The following is a 17,247-nucleotide window of genomic DNA, read 5'->3' as shown; positions in this document are numbered from 1 at the left end:
TATCTTCAAGGAAGAAAAAGTATTTGAGGTCAGTAGATCACAGTTTTAGCCACAAGATATAAGAGAAACTAACTCTCAGATGTTACACAGCATTAGAACAAAAAAGGTTTTAAAAGCACTTTGTAAAACACGTTATTAAAATATTTTATTGTAATTACAGTGAAATTTGTCTGCACACAATTAAATTGGGTGGCATCTATAACCCATTCGTGTAATATCTTTTTCGTTCTGGGTTTTTTTCTTTATTTTTTATTATTTTCAACATTGTAAATGAATACTGAAGACATCCAAAGTATGAAAGAACACATGGGATTATGTAGCAAACAAAAACGTGTTAATCAACCAAGAAAATTTTGTATTTCAAATTGTCCAAAGTTTCTATATACAGACTTGAGAAAGGATCTAAAACCTCTGAGCTTCTGGTTTCTGACAAGATGTTATAAGTGGAGAATTTCATAGTGTGTGTGATAAGTACATGTGTGTGTGTGTGTGTGTGTTTCTTTATATGAATGCAGCCTGCCACAATAAATGATTTAGTAAAAAAAAGTTGAAAAAAGTAAAAAAAAAAGTGCAAAAGAATATATTAAATCATTCTATGCTTGGTCTGAAGATATTTACAGAGCAATCCACACTAACATTGACAGTGAAGATAGTTATCTTCCGACTGACGCAGGTTTCCAGTCTGCACACCCACACAGCTTTAGAGACACTCAGGATCTAATTGGTTTATTCAGATAAGTACCACAACTGGTATATTTAATAACAAACACATAATATGTTTCCTGGGAGTCAAACGAAAAGAAAAAAACATGCAGTGCTTTGAGCCACGTGTAGGCGATGGCTCACACTGGGACCTCTAGGGACGAAAGTGCGCATGCGCGCCGCACAGTGGCCCAGTAATGGCACTCTGCAGAGGAGCACTGCGAATGCACTTCGGTGCAAGTCGCCACTTTTTTACCCCAGCTGCCCTTCATCAGACTCGGCAGTCATCGGAAAACGTGTCATCCAAATCTAAGGCCCGTGCCGAGCCCGTTGATCATGTTCTCTACACACAGGAGCATTTTGCACTGAAGGACTCTCTGAGAAAGGTACAGTTACTGTATGTCACACTATAGGGGAAATGTGATTCTATGTACAAACATGATGTTTTTGCGAATTTTCCCCGCAAAAAATACAACATTTCCTTGGACCTCTGATGTTGTTTTATTAGGTATGAACCTGAAGTCCCCTTTACCTTTCACAATGTAGGCAATAGGTCACTATACCCTTGCATACCACGCAAGAGAAATCAGCGCCACGCCTCCTGCTTTATAAAGCAATGAGATATTATTTAATTTTAAAATAGATTGCTTCGGAATGGAAATATATCCGTGCACGAACTTCTCTTTGACGTGTCGGAGTGTAAAACATCAACCCTGATTTTCTGCTGTTTTGGTATTGAGAATACAGGAAACCCCTGCGGTCACATGATCTCCCACGTTGAATCTGGTGAGCTGAGTGGCTGCGTCGAAATTACGCAGAACCGCTGCGCATGCAAAGGCATTAAAATGGCAGGGTAGCCAATTTCCTGTAGCTCATAATAATAATAATAATAATAATGATGATTGCATACATCATTGTAAAAAAAAATGCATAAAGTTGCTTTAGTTCCATCACAGTACAAAGCAAACATCTATGTAACTACATCTATGCATTGAATTCATTTTATTTTACTGATAATTACAATAAATGTTTGATTATTTATCAAAAGTGTCTTTTCACAGTCCTTGTAATACATAAACATTTGTTTTTCAAAACCACAATCACATTATTGGTGTGCTGAAAGTATAAAAAAAAAAAAAAAGGAAAATAAAATGTATAAAAACTTTACAATTAGGGAAGGGTAATTACAACAACTTTACAAATAGGCGCCTGATAATATTTTCCAAATTAGTCACATCAGTGGCGGGCTGTGCATTTGGTACCTGGGCCTTCAGTTAGGACTTGCGTGACTTAATCCACCTCTTAATACCACCACTATCACATCGCAATTATAGAAACCATCAATACTGTACAAAAACGCAATATAACAACGCGTGGCATTACAGAGACAGAGACATTTCACATATGGAGGGTGAAAACCATTTTACTAAAGCAAGCTCCAAACCTCTACACTACAACCGCAACTGTGCACCTACATCATCTGGAGCAGTTCAGAATCAATATTTGTCTAATAACATGAGAAAAACATGTTAAATAAAATACAACCTACTGACCAGAGATTCATACTCATAATTTGCACCGCTTCTCAGAGGCTGTAATCCAGTGGTACCGCTCGTATTCACTGGTCTGGAAGTGAAGAACAAAGCCTTTCCCGGGCTGAGACATGATAGCTAGCTTCAGGGTTGGCCGACCTCCTCACGATGTCTAGGTTTTCTGGAAAATGTATTTTTAAGTATGTCCGAGACCAAATAAATTTCTCTTCCTCCATAGGCATAAAAAATAAGTCTAACTCATGTATTATTGTGTGCAGAGCTACACACGTGTTTTGTCAGTCGAACTTGGCTGTAACAGTTTCCCTCTGACCGTACAGATTGTAGGACGGAAAAATGTTAACACTATTCTGGGCCAGCTAGCTGCCCTGTGAGGCGAATATAAAATCTGATTGGTTAAAGAAACAGACCTGCTGGTAATATTTTTCAATGGTAAAAAGGAACAGCAGAACAGACTTAGCAGGCCCTGGGCAGATTAGATTGACATGGCAGCACATACATCAATAAAATTATTCCTTCTAAATGATTCCTGCTCTAGTTACATTGACATTGCATTGACTTGAAATTAGTCCTTGAACAGAACATTGGCAGGAACCTCGAACATCAGTATTGTATAATTGAATAAAATGGCGCCCTGTTCGTTGCGACCTTGTTACATCATTATGTGTGGCCTCTCATTTTGGTCTGTTACCACAAGACACAATTTCCAATAATAGCTGTACTGATACTTAATGGAGTTCAACCAATTTATTTTATGCTTTGCTCTTAGTTCATCCAAACAGGTGAAGAAAGAAAAGACTGCTTTATCCATGCTGGTTGGTATTGACATAACACCTAATCGTTGCTTTTGGAGCCTGAACAACTAGATTGTACAGTGAAGTCCTATTGCATATCATTGACTAACATTACTTCTAGGATTATAGTTTAGACCTTGAACAGTGTCTCACTTCCTTGTCTTGTGAGAGGAAAACAGAGCGCATATGTTGAATCAAAGTGCTATTTCCCAAAATAGTGTTAGCTGGGAAAGGTAGTAACAAAGAGAAAGGATGTTGCTTTGTGTTATATTCCCAAGTGATTTTGACCGAGTTAAAATAGGATTTTTGTTTTTAAATTTTTTTTTTTTTATATATATATATATACATTTTTTAAGAACCTTCCTTTTGGGAGGGGAGGGGAGGGGGAGGGGGGGGGGTTTGACTGTAAGCCAGACATCTATATTTACTGTACTTGTTGATACATCGGAATAAATTCGCAAAGTCTTTACTTCAGATATTTGTAAGATTATTTAATCAATGCTGAGTAACTTTTCTATAATATGAAATGGGCCAGAGGCACTTTACTTTTCGCCAAATTCAACAAACAGGATAATGTTTGTTGAATTTGGTGAAAAGTTAAGTGCCTCTGACCTTCCACCCTCGTGTCCTAGAATTATTCACTTCAACAATAAGCGTTTTTGAGATTTAGGTTCCCTGAAGATTTTACTGCTTCCCAGAGTGGCTTTATGTGGTACCTCCCTTCCTTTAAAGTGAACAATCCTTGGCATTTGAATTAGGTGAATGGTGTCGTGTGGATTTATTGCTTGGAGGTGAAAGCTGTTGAATGCTCTCTTTCAGACATGTTTGTGTAGTAAAATTGTGAAACATCCTGATTGGCTGAAATTTAGTGTGAATTCCTCCTGTTTATACAACATTACATACTTCATCTACAAGAAGTAAAATAAGGATAGTTAGTACAAATCCATCAATACTAAGAAACTTTTATTAAACTTGGGTCATATAAGCAGTCATGGTCCATCCATTCATTAATTCTTTCTAAACTGTCTACCACTATATTGCCAAAAGTTTGTGGACACCTTGTCATGAGTATGGTATGTGCTTTTTGAGCATCGCATTCCACATTTAGTCACCATTTGCACTTATAATTCCTTACACTCTTCCGGGAAAGAGGTCCCCCTAGATTTTAGAGTGCGCTTGTGGAGATTTGCGCTCACAAGGGTGTTAGTAAAGTCAGGTACTGATATAGGTGAGGTGCGGAGGCCTGGTGTGCAGTCAGCGTTCACAATTATCCCAAAAATTTTCAGTAGGGTTGAGGTCAGAGTTCTATAGCCGGAGAATTTCCACTCCACCACAAGCAAAGCCTATCTTCATTAAGTTTGCTCTGATGAGGGCATTGTCATGCTGGAACAGGTTTGGGTCTCCTAGATTAGGTAAATGGAAAATTTTGTGCTACCACATCCAAAGACATCCTGTACAAATGTGTGCCTTCAACCTTGAGATAACAGTTTGGTAAAGAACCCCATATGGCTGGGAAAATCAGGTGTCCCAATATTTTTGTCCATGTCGACTTGTGGAATGTCTAATACACGACTTTATCTTTATCCAACTACGACTTTATCTTTATCCAACATATTTGACCATATTTTCTCTTTTTTTTATGTTCACATATATTCTCTTATCTTTTAATTTTCTAAACAGCTGATAAGGTTTACATTTCACTGCAAGTTTATTGCTCTATAAAGCTATGTTTGTGCCAAATAAAAATCCAGTCTATTAGTTCATCCATCTGCCATCCATTTTTTAAATTCATCTATACTTTCCACTTCCATTCTGCAGTCTATTTAGTTTCTAATGAATTCACATCTAAATGATTAATACATTTTTACCATTCAGATGAATCTGTTTTTTTAGATTCATGGGAACGAATGATTTTGGAGCAGACTTCTAGTCTAGTCTAGTGGAACTTTTTCCCAGAAGAGTGCAGGTTATTATAACTGCAAATGGGGATTAAATGTGGAATGGGATGTTCAGAAAGGACATGAATGTTTTAGTCAGGTGTGCATATAGGTGGTAATTGTCCATATAGTGTCCTTGTCCTTTATATTGCTTTAAAGGTCTGAATATTCTGAAAATTATTATTTTATACAGGACTAGCGCATAAGTACAGTGGGACAAGACTCTGACCTTCTGTATAAAGGTGTCAGCATGGACAACAATATTTTCTTACATTAGAAATGTGAATTTTAAATGTTTTTACTTCTAACTTGATTTTCCATGTGGTCTGAGATTTTCACTCCACCCTTTATCACATATTGTGAGTAATTACTACCAGTAAACAATAAAATATTGCACCGCCATGGAAACGAATAAAGACGGCTAGACTAGTCTTGTGTACACTGTTGCATATAACAATAGTACGAAATATTTCCTGGTAGGAAATGATCTATTTTAAGAAACTGACATGGTAGAAGATAATTCATTTTCAATCTGTGCTAGCGAATTATAACACTTCTTGTGGCTTATTGATTCACAGTGATTCAAGTACGGTATAATGTCTGTACTTTGATTCTAAGAGCATCAGCAATCACATTATCAGTGTATACATGATTTACATAAAAAAAATTAGGAAAAGCCCAGAGCAAAAACTGTCTTTTGCTCTTGTATTCATTTACCTCATGTGAATATGCTTTTCTGCTCACAACAGGTGTAAAGAAGATTTATTTTATTTGCAGTAGCTATCCTGTCGACCCAGCCTAGCTCTTCTCTCAGCTCTTTTATCAATAAAGCATTTCATGACACTAACTGGATGATCCTAACCTGCACCTCTATAGACTCAGCTGTCACATGATTAGCTTTGGGTTTAGGCTATTACACATGAATGCTACAGTTCCTAAAAAGCATGCTAAGAATGAAATAGCCTATCTGGAATTGTTCAGGTTAAATCTGTAAAACCATAAATAAAAATCAATAAACAACATGTATAGAACTGTAGTTTGTTCAGTGATAACTGATGATAACTACACTTGGTCCTTGCTAACTGAGAAGTAGGTTTTCTGCTGTTACTATGTATACATTTGTATATGCAATTGAATTTAGTTTTGATTAACAACTTTTTTTTCTATCGAAATGATATTTATTCTGTTTTCTGCTTCTAAACATCCTGTACCTTTGTTTTTTGAATGGAATTTGAATGGTTAAGAACTTTTTAAGATTCTGAGGGAAACTTTAATATTCTTCCAAGAGGAACACATTAAGAAACATTTGTGTAAATGGTATAGAAGGAACTGTATATATTTTTTTTATAATTAATGTTTAACATGAGAATACTAGAATGTTCTAATTTGGGTATAGTATATGTGCTGGGAGTCATAGCAGATGCTCTACCAGTAAATACTAAAATTCTGCTCAGCCACTGGAGAGTTTGGTCTAAAATAATAATTCATGTCTAAAATGGCTTTTCCTACATCCTCATGCCTAACAATGGTAAGAAATAGTTTCTGGTAGGAAGTGATCTATTTCATTGTTGGATCCTGGTAGGAAATCATTCATCCGTTGGTAATCCATTATACAGAATTATAGTAACTCTTCTTAAGGTTTAGTGATTCACAGTGATTCAAGTATAATGTCTATAAAACTCCTTGTTCCCTGACATCACCAGTGGTTTTAAAAGAGTCATCTCTCGGTCAGTTGGGGCACTGGGTGATGTGATGTAAACTCATTAGTGATGTAATGGCCGCAGACAAGTGCTGTTGTGACGCAAATTGAGGTTGGGTAGTTAAAACACTTTTTTTTTTTTTTTAATGAAGAGCAGGAAACACTGAGTTTTTACACTAATAGTAGTAACATGAATGTGATCTAAATTTATTTAAACAAAAATGATTCGAATACGTAGAATACAAGTGTGTTGCAGTACTGAGATTTTAGGTATGAGTCACGTTCACATTCTGAGGAATGTCCAAAGGTCACAATACAAATTCTTGTAATAGAGTTCTCCTATTATGTCCTTGTATACAAAATCTGGTTTCAGCTTGTCTTTGTCATGATTAATAATATCAGTCATAGCTTATATAATAATACTCTCGTTTTAATGTTTCTATTATTAATCTCATTCAGAAATATGGCAAATGCTCTACAGAGTTTTAGCCTAATTATAATTTAAAAAAAAAACTGTAAGTGTATGTTGCCTAATGAATACAAATGTGTTGTTTTACAGTGATTTTTAGAAAAACAGTGCTGGACAAAGTAAAGCACCATTCCAGTTCCACCATTCAAACAAATCCCCTGCATAAATATTATGCCAGTAAAAGTACAACTCCTCCTTTAACTTAAAATGTATATTTATACTGAAAGTACTCACTTTTGAATTGATTTGTGTATCAAAAGGGAAAGTACATCATATGGTGCAGGTCTTTTCTGTACCCATCCTTCTGTACCAATTCCTTGGACTTCATGGCTTGGTTTGTGCTCTGACATGCACTGTTAAATGTGGGACCTCATATAGACGGGTGTGTTCCTTCAAATCATGTCCAATCAACTGAATTTACTACAGGTGGACTCCAATCAAGTTGTAGAAACATCTCAAGAAAGATCAGTGGAAACACGATCATTGGCAAAGGCTGTGATTTCTTATGTACATGTTTTTTTTGTAATAAATCGGCAAAGATTTCAAACACACTTATTTCATGGTGTCATTATGTGGTTGTTTGTAGAATTTTGAGGTAAATAATGAATTTAATCCATTTTGGATTGAGGCTTTAACATAACTGTGAAAAAAGTGAAGCGCTGTGAATACTTTCCAGATGCACTGTACCTTAAGAATACATTTGTATTTCCTTTAGAAAAGCTGAACATTGTTTTGTTTTACACTCTTCCAGCTCATTGATCAGGAGATTAACCCTTACGTGGACAAATGGGAAGAGGAGGGTCAATTCCCTGCACACAAAATCTTTAAGATCCTTGGCAATGCTGGATTTTTGGGAGTCACCAAACCCGTGGGTGAGCTGACTGTTCGTCTATTTTATTTATTTTTAATTAAAATGTGATGTACGAGAGGAGAGGACAGTGTTTGATAATGACAATATTAACTAAAGAGAGACATTGGAAAAAGAAAGAAATAGCAGTGCGCTTTTTTAATGCATTTCTGAGGTAAAACCTTTTTTAAATCTATTGTAAGCTCCGGACTGTTTAAAGATCTCAGTATTAATAAATGTATCCACAGAGAGTAGGTTTTAATTTGTCTGCTCTGTCAGTAAAATAGCTAGTCCTTATCAAAGAAATATTTAATGAGCTAAATGATTAAATGTGTATTAAGTGGTATTACTTGTTAAAGGGAAAATTGAACATTGCAGTCCATGGGAAACATGATTCTCAGTGCTCTTCATTCTGAGTCCTTCAAATAGATTAGAGAGAGCAGAGTGTTTGAAGTAATAAGGAATTTACTTTAATAACCAGCGGGTCAGAAGACAGAGGCTTTTGCATTAAGAAACGCTGACGCTGGGAATGTTTCTCATTAGCAGCCAGGATTAAATGGGAGCTTCAGAAGCCTAACCTGTACATAAGATTACCATTCAGGAACCCAACTTGACTCATCCAATATACACCTTGTTTCTTGTGATTCATTGTTCATGCGTGAGGAAAACTATATTGTATTTTGTTTGACTGTATTCACATACTTATATGACCTGTGATATTTTCATCAGCAAAAATAGAGAGGATTATGTATCGGTTTTCATTTGAGCCTAGTTAAATATTTGCGCTGTCTTTTCTTTATTCCTAAGAATGAGTAATGATCATTTGTTAGAATTACAGTAAAAATTAACTCAGAGTTTAGAAGTTGTTTCAGGCTTTAGGGGTTTTTTTTTGCTCAAGTTTTAGTCTTTCAGAAAAAATTTTGTATTTTTTTTTTCAAAACATATGAATGCATATTAAAAGGACCAAACCACAACATTTAAATTCTTAGCACTGATTGGTCAGATGGCGTATATTAATTTTTAAATTATATAACAGCAGCTTTCAATCACATTAGAGACAGAGGACTTTGAACTTTCCAGTGACAAGCAGTGAAAGGTTTTTTCTTTTCTTTCTTAATCCATGATTCATGTTTTTTTTTTTTTTTTTTTTGTTATTAACGTCAAGACAGGGGAACTTCGAACATTCATGCTGAGAATCCCCAATAGTACCACATCCAACAAGGTCACAAGGAGGCAAGACTTTCATGGTCATGTTGCTGGAACTACTATGAGTTCTTTCACTTTCATTGTTGGATGGATACATTTTTGTCTAAAAATGATAAATGTGGTCAACAATTACAGTCCAACATGTTGTATGATATACTTTGTTTTGTTGGCACACACTAGGCCATTAGCCTTAATACCATTTACATTTACATTTGCGGCATTTAGCAGACGCTCTTATCCAGAGCGACGTACAAAAGTGCTTTGAGTCTCTAGCAATGAATAAATCTACACTGGTACACAAGATTACAAACTTAATATAAATGTAACTCTTGAATTCTACTAGGCAAACTTGGAAAGTGCTAATTTAAGTGTTCAGGAAGAGGTAGGTCTTCAATCGTTGCTTGAGGATAGTCAGGGGCTCTGCTGTACGGACATCTAGGGGAAGTTTATTCCACCACCTCGGTGCCAGAACAGAGAAGAGCCTTGAAGTGTCCTTACCTCTCATTCTGAGAGAAGGTGGTACCAGTCGAGCAGTGCTGGAGGATCTCAGACAGCGTGGTGCAGTGCGAGAGAGTATTGAGAACATTGATACCAATCGAGAACATTGTACCACCACCATAAGTCTGATTTCTTGACAGAAGCAGATTGAATTTATGGATTCATGCTGCTGATGCCCTGACCTTGCAAATTCTGCATGTAACATTAGAAATACTTAAAATACATTAAACCAGGTTTTCAATCTTTACCTGTCCAGTTTCAGTTAACCTGTTCCTACTGTAACCTCAGATCCCTGCTTTTGGTCAGCAAAAATGTACTAAGTATGGTCTTCTGCCTTGGTCTTGTGTGGTCTTGGTAGCTCAGACACAATCTACTTTGAGTTCTTATTAGATTTGTGTTTTCTTAGCTGCTTTTCTGCTCACCATGTTTATTAAGACTGGTTGCTTGAATTATTTTAGCTAGAACCATGTTTGATTATTTCCTCTGACTTCTCAGATAAGCAAAATGTTTTCATCCACAGAACTTACACCAACAGTCATATCACAGTCCAAAGAGATCCGCTTTTGATATTTTGTTACATTAATGGAAGTTCTTGACCTGTACGTACAAGAGTTTCTACATTGCAATGCTGCCAACTGATGTTTCCTGAGATTTCAAACTTTAATGATCAAATAAAACGTGCATTTTGAAAGTGATTCCTGCATTAATTTTACCTCTTGAAAATCTATTCAAGTTAAAAGGACCAACCTTTGTAGTAAACCTGAGGATACAGGCATGTAGGACACTTGGTCTTCCTGTTCAGAGTTTTTTCATGGTTATTTTTTTTTTTTTGTGAGTAAAATCCTGATTGGTGCTAATATGAAAAATCACTTTCCTTTAACTGCTCACGAAGAGGAAAGAGTGTGAGCTGGATTTCTGAAAGGTTGGACACCACATCACTGACCTTTCCTCCCTCCTGATACAAAATATGTTGTTTTAACTCATAAAATATTTGACGGTTGCCTCATTTGGCAGCGAACTAGGCTTTTTTTTTTTTTTTACACTACATGCTTGTTCTTCTTCTAAGGTTTTTTTTTTATGTTTATGTTTTTTTTCTTTTTCTTTTTTCATTTTTTAATCAATGCTTCTGTCCAATTGAGGGGTGTGTGTGTTTTCAACATTACTTACAGATAATACACATTTTTTTTATTCCAAATTCAATGAATTTGAAGCCCTTTTTGAATAGTTTTACCAGCTTTTAAAACAGCTTTTCTTTCACATTTCACATTTATTAGGATTATACATTTATTAGTGTTATTGTAAAATAGCTTGCAATTAATCCGAATTAGGGTTACAGTCATATAGCACACAATAAAATCAAAGACGGTTAACAATGACTGAACCATACCACATTCTTCACGGTCTGTGAAGCTGACCCCATGGGATTCGATGCTTTACGACTGTTTATGCCTCATCAAGAAACTGAATGTTATCCTTGTGGATTTAAACACGCCAAAGCCAATGTTCTTGTTCCCCTTTATCCGTCTGCTGTTTTAGGCTTCATCACTGCAATAAGCCTTATCTGTCTACAGCTGTATCTGTTTCCTCTGCTTTCACTTTCCTCTGCCAGAGCCTGATACTCTTCTTTTGGGTGCACCAGGAGACTTATACTGCTAAAGGAAATATTTTGAACAGTTGTGTATAATGTGCTTATATAACACATTCCTGAGCCTGTATAATGGTTAAATGTTCTCGCATGAAGTGAAATGTTTGTCAAAGTGTTTGTTGCAGTGTTGTATGTACTGTACGCAGTTCTCCATTTGTAATGTTGCATCATTAAAAATTGTGCTTTACTCCGTAATTAGTTTCAATCATCAATCTCAGTTATCATAGTGAGGCAGTCTGGGGAAAACCATCTGAACCATCACTGTGGAATCCTGGCAAACAGGATAAAAACAAATCTTGTTTTAGGCAGATTATTAAAAATGTTTTTATTAACTTTTTTTTAGATTGTTTGGGCTATTCTGCAAAGATGCATAAAGAAAAAGATTCCAGTAGATTAACATTATTTGTGTTATACTGTTGCATACACACTTCAGTGTTACATACATACTCTTTCTATGTAAAATAAATGTCTTCTTACAGAAGCTTTAACCAAGTCCATGTGAATTAGCAGTTACTCTAGAAATGATTTGAACATATTTGAAACGGTGCATTAACATAAACCTGTGACGTACTTTATACAAAAATTACATCATCTGACCAATCAGATTAGTGAATACATTATCGCTGTGGTGCACTATATATATATATATATATATATATATATATATATATATATATATATATATATATATATATATATATATACGATCCAGCACTTTTCTAGAACAAGTTCAAAAAATGTCAACTGTGTTTGCCAAACCAATATATAATGACCATCATCCAATAGCTGGCACATTTATTCATTTGACTACAGGCTAATCACTTTAAAGGTCTGTGGTAATTTAGGTACTACTGTAAATATACTATATACTATAGATTTTCCGAACTAACACTTGTCCGACCCCCTCTGAAGTAACTTTTTAGCCTTTGGGTATCTCCTTGAACGGAGCCATACATTAGTTTATTCCAAAGTTTTTCAACTATACCATACTAGCATGAATAATATGTTAAATTAAAGTACTTTATAGTAATTAGTAAGTTGTAATGATCTTTAGATTTAGTTACCAAGGTAAATGAAATATAAAATGCACTGAAACCAAGGATTATGAACTAACATTTGGAGGTGTTTGATATTGACAGAATATGGAGGTCTGGGATTGGACTTCAGCTACAGTGTGGCTGTGGCAGAGGAACTGGGCAACATCAACTGCGGAGGCATTCCCATGGCCATCGGTGTTCAGTCTGACATGGCTACTCCTGCCCTGGCCAGGTAACTTTATGTACTTTTCTTTTAAATAAATAAAATGCTTTACAACTGTTCAACATGTAAATAGAATATAAAATAAAATGAATATAAAATGTCACAAAATAATTGTCACTTGATTAAATCCGTGATCAAGCCCATACAGTCATTTACATCTACACATCCCAGACTCACAGCCCTGATTCCAATTTTTATATTTGTTCACTCTTCTGTGTTCTGTGTTTGAGGCACAATATCTTTGTTAATAAATTCTCTTTTTTAAAATATAAGTTTGTTATGCAGAGTTTCTCTCACCACCGCCTCATGAGGGTTTTGTTGGCACTAATGAGAGGAGCAAATTGTACCGAATAAAGAATAAAGTTTAATTATTGCTCTGAGGGATGCAACTGAACACGGTGCCGTTTGTAGATTCGGATCCGAAGAGCTGAAAAAGGAGTTTTTGCTTCCGTCCATAATGGGAGACAAAGTGGCGTGCCTGGGAGTGAGTGAAGTCGGTGCCGGCTCTGATGTTGCGAGTAAGTACAATTTTACCCCCTGAGGAAAAAAGGCAGCAAGGGATTAGCACGAATGTACATGAAATGGAAACTACACTAAAGTGAAGAGAGGTATTTTAGTCCAGAAAAGATGTTAAGCAGAGCTAATTGATGCATAAGTGAAGGAATATGAATTGTGAAATAAACAATTTTGGTCGTGTTCCAGGCATAAAGACGAAGGCTGTACGTGAAGGAGACGATTTTGTCATTAACGGGGGAAAGATGTGGACCACCACCGGAACACAAGCTGACTGGATGTGCCTCTTGGCCAATACAAGTGATGGGCCACCACACAGAAACAAGTCCCTCATCTGCCTCCCCATGAACCTGCCAGGTAGGAGTATATCCAAAACCAGGAAATGATCATTTGGATGTTAGAATGTAAGGTTTTAATTAAATATGATGAATACTTGCTTATGCATGAGCAATAACTCTTGATCTGATGTGTATTTACTCCTTGGTGTCTGTACTCTGGGGCTGATCTGGTACAGGAATTCACATTGCGCGAAAGATTGATAAGCTGGGCATGAGGTCTTCGGATACAGCAGAGGTTTACTTCGAAGACGTTCGGGTGCCATGTAAAAACGTCATCGGTCAAGAAGGAATGGGCTTCACATACCAGATGCTGCAGTTCCAGGAAGAGCGCCTCTGGGGAGTGGCCAATAGTAAGTGCTAGTGGCATTTCCCATGGATCCAGTACCGAGTCGTTTACTCCCGTGTACTGAGAGTGTATTTTGAATATGATTCACTTCCTGTGTCATACTGACATCACATAAATGACGGCAGTGCTGGTTATGAAATGTGAGATACAACAACTACACGTTGCTTCACTTTGTAAAATGACCCGAATGTCGATTTATAATGTTCAACTTCCTCCCTGACAGACTGTTTTCAAAATGACTGACTCTGTATGTGGGAACGGTCATTAGGATGAAGTGGAATGTCTGACTTTTATTTTCATTACTTTAACACTTGCCTCCATTAAGGTCAGCAGTAATGTGTACTCCAGCCTGTGTGAGATCCAAACTATTTCAAACCTCGTCTTTTTCCACATTTTTATCACCATTGACACTCTTTTCTATTTCCGTTCATGATATAAAGTTCTAACGATGATGGAAAAAGTGGTGCAGGAGACAGTTAACTACACCCGGCAAAGGAAGATCTTTCAGCAGCCAGTGCTGTACCACCAAGTGGTGCACTTCAGGTTAGCAGAGCTTCAGACTGAGATCGAACTCCTGCGCTCTTTGCTGTACCGCTGCACAGGTGGGCCAACTCATCAACCTAACCATATAAAGCAACAACTTCTCCCTGCAGTGGTGCACTCCATGTTTACTGTCTTTACTTGTTCTGTGTTTGTCTTTCGCGTCTTTCACATTTTCTCCGTACGCTGTATTGCCAAAAGTTTGCGGACACCTGGCCATAAGTATTGCTATGTGCTTTTTGAGCATCGCATTCCACATTTAGCCCCGATTTTTTGAGAAGAAAAATTTTGGAGTTTGCTTGTGGACGTTTGTGTTATTAGCCACAAGGGTGTTAGTAAAGTCAGGTACTGATGTAGGTGAGGTGAGGAGACCTGGGGATGCTGGGGGTCAGTGTTTCAATTCATCCAAAAAGTGTTCAGTAGGGATGAGATCAGAGTTCTATAGCAGGCCACTCAAGATCTTACTCTCCAAACCATAAAAATCTTAAAGGAGCTCACTTTGTACACAGGGGCATTCCCATGCTGAAACAGGTTTGGGTTTTCAAGTTCAACTGAATGCAAAATTGTATTATATTATCCAGAGGCATCCTGTACAATTGTGTGCCTTCAGCTTTGTAGTAACAGTTTGGAGAAGAACCAAATATGGCAGGGAAGGTCAGGTGTCCTAATACTTACATTTATAATAATTTTATACATGCTTCTTTGATTTAATACAATGCTAATGCATGTTTATAATCAATACCAGCCAATGAAGACAATTTGCATGTTATATTTATGTACTCATCAGGAAAAAGCAAGTACATAAAGCTCTGCTGCTCTGCTGAAATTTCCATTTTCCATTTAACTTCACTTTTTGGCATTGAACCGTAGAGGACTTGAAATGTGCATGAAGGTGTTTGACTAACACAGTTGAGAAATCACAGGGGTTTAAGGCATGAAGAATAAATTTCGGTCGTCTTTATGGCTTTTTTTTTTCTTTTGAGGTCGAAGTTTTCCCATGATTGTCTGCCCCATCATTATCTGACCTCTAAAACTATACAAGTATAAGCCTGGATTTTTGGTCTCTCAATACTGTTTGGTAGACGTGTATTTATATATTAATGATAGACCAGCAATAGCATTTTGGCAATATTGGAAACAAATAAATCATGCTGACATCACTGTTTTCATTCACATCTATGGGCAAACTTGTAACAAAACTTTTGTTAAAGGCCACAAATGAAGAGATGATCATGTTTCAGCTCTATATTTAATATAAACCTCCTGGAGTTGGCCTTTAAGACAGTTTTGCAGAACCGACATGCAAATATAGAGGCAGCAAAAGTACGTTTGCTGAGCCAACAATGTCTGAGCTTAAAGCAAATAGATCTAGTGAAGCTCAACTACACTGCTCCAAAATGTGGGTTTCACAGGCTGTTTCTGTAATGTGGATAGAAAACCAACACCAGCTGACATACAGGAGTCTGGATATTAAAGAATGTTTTGATTTAATGGTTGGATTGTGACACACTTTTTTTTTTTTTTCCTCTTTTGTCTATAGGGATGTACATTAAGGGAAACGATGTGACAAAGTTGGCAAGTATGGCAAAACTGAAGGCCGGTCGACTGGCACGCGAGCTTGGAGACAGCTGTTTGCAGTACTGGGGTGGGATGGGATTCACCAGCGACGTCCTCGTTAGCAGGTTCTACAGGTAAGTCCACTGCTGACTTTGAGGCTGTGCCCTCAGTCTCTCATTAATACATATTAAGCTACAGTGACATCTAGTGATGTGTATGATAAAAACAAAAGTAAAACTAAAAGCGGCGTTTAAGTGCCACGTTAAAAATACAAATTCGAAGATTACGAGGTAGCAAAAAAAATTTCGAGAATTGTCACATTTTTTCAAAATAGGAAATGTGTGGTTTTTTTGCTGCATCAGCACAGTTATAATTAGTAAACGGACACCTAATTTATTCAGAGTAAAACAAATTAGAGAGACATTGAGGAATTGCAGACTTTGGTGGAGTCTGAAGGATGTCTGTGGTTGCATCTGCATGCTATTCATAGAGGATATGATGTTTCTCAAGAGACTATGAGGATAAACAAAAATCGACCTCGAAGGAGTTGAACACCGGGACCTTTCGTCTTCTCTGACATTGCTCTAGTAATTCACGTGGGGTGCAGGGTTAAAATATTTTTACTTTTTTCTCATATTACTGTGACTTTAATCTTGTAATCATGGATATCTATTTTTATTTTACGTGTCACTAAAAAGCAGTCGTCGTTTTTTTAGTAGTACATTTGAATAAAGTAACTAAATGGCTCAAAAATCTACTCAAGGTCACTAAGTAAATAACTTTTTTTTTTTTTTTTTCTTTCTTCAGGGATTCCAGACTGATGTCGATAGGAGCAGGAGCAGATGAAGTCATGCTCTCAATTATTTGCAAGTACATGGACACCCTGCCTAGGAAGTAACCCTACTGAGGAAGAGTTTATCCCTTAGTTTGATCTCAAGTGTGACTCGTTTTCATGTGATTATTTCTAGTTTAATACAGGATTATTAGTCACCTGCTGCCTTAACAGATAATGGAATACTGGTCTGTGTAAGAACCTTGCACTCATCTAAATTGTGATTTAGTTGATAGCACTTTTAAGGAGAACCTGATCCCTGGGATGTTCTAACTAAGTTTTTCGGGGGGGGGGGGGGGGGGGTAGAAAATCTCTGGCATATGGTTTTATACAGAATCTTTAGGTGCGAGTGTGTGTGTGTGTGTGTGTGTGTGTGTGTGTATATATATATATATATATATACATATATAAAAAATATAAAACCAACCTACAGGGTGATAGAGATCAGCTTTTTCACACTGTGTAATCCTATTCACGTTTCTTTTAAACAATTATTGTTTTTTTTTTTTAATAT

The 17,247-nt window shown here is 36.6% G+C and overlaps 1 protein-coding gene across 1 annotated transcript in view; it reads left to right on the top strand.

The window, feature by feature from the left end:
• The first annotated feature begins 860 nt into the window (after positions 1 to 860).
• LOC310716452 (putative acyl-CoA dehydrogenase 6) overlaps positions 861 to 17,247 on the top strand; it is a 16,781-nt gene continuing 394 nt past the window's right edge. Inside the window, exons 1-9 of the mRNA XM_083523764.1 lie at positions 861 to 1,088; positions 7,903 to 8,023; positions 12,487 to 12,616; positions 13,019 to 13,125; positions 13,310 to 13,477; positions 13,635 to 13,808; positions 14,245 to 14,406; positions 15,885 to 16,035; positions 16,709 to 17,247. The exon at positions 16,709 to 17,247 is cut by the window's right edge and continues 394 nt beyond it. Coding sequence (XP_083379890.1) covers positions 900 to 1,088; positions 7,903 to 8,023; positions 12,487 to 12,616; positions 13,019 to 13,125; positions 13,310 to 13,477; positions 13,635 to 13,808; positions 14,245 to 14,406; positions 15,885 to 16,035; positions 16,709 to 16,799 — 1,293 coding nt within the window. The 5' untranslated portion in view covers positions 861 to 899 and the 3' untranslated portion in view covers positions 16,800 to 17,247. The remainder of the gene's footprint in view (positions 1,089 to 7,902; positions 8,024 to 12,486; positions 12,617 to 13,018; positions 13,126 to 13,309; positions 13,478 to 13,634; positions 13,809 to 14,244; positions 14,407 to 15,884; positions 16,036 to 16,708) is intronic.

Source organism: Silurus aristotelis, assembly GCF_946808225.1.
Source record: "Silurus aristotelis genome assembly, chromosome: 21".
NCBI classification, from domain to species: domain Eukaryota; kingdom Metazoa; phylum Chordata; class Actinopteri; order Siluriformes; family Siluridae; genus Silurus; species Silurus aristotelis.
Note: the sequence above shows the minus strand (reverse complement) of the source record. Positions and strands in the feature narration are given on the sequence as shown.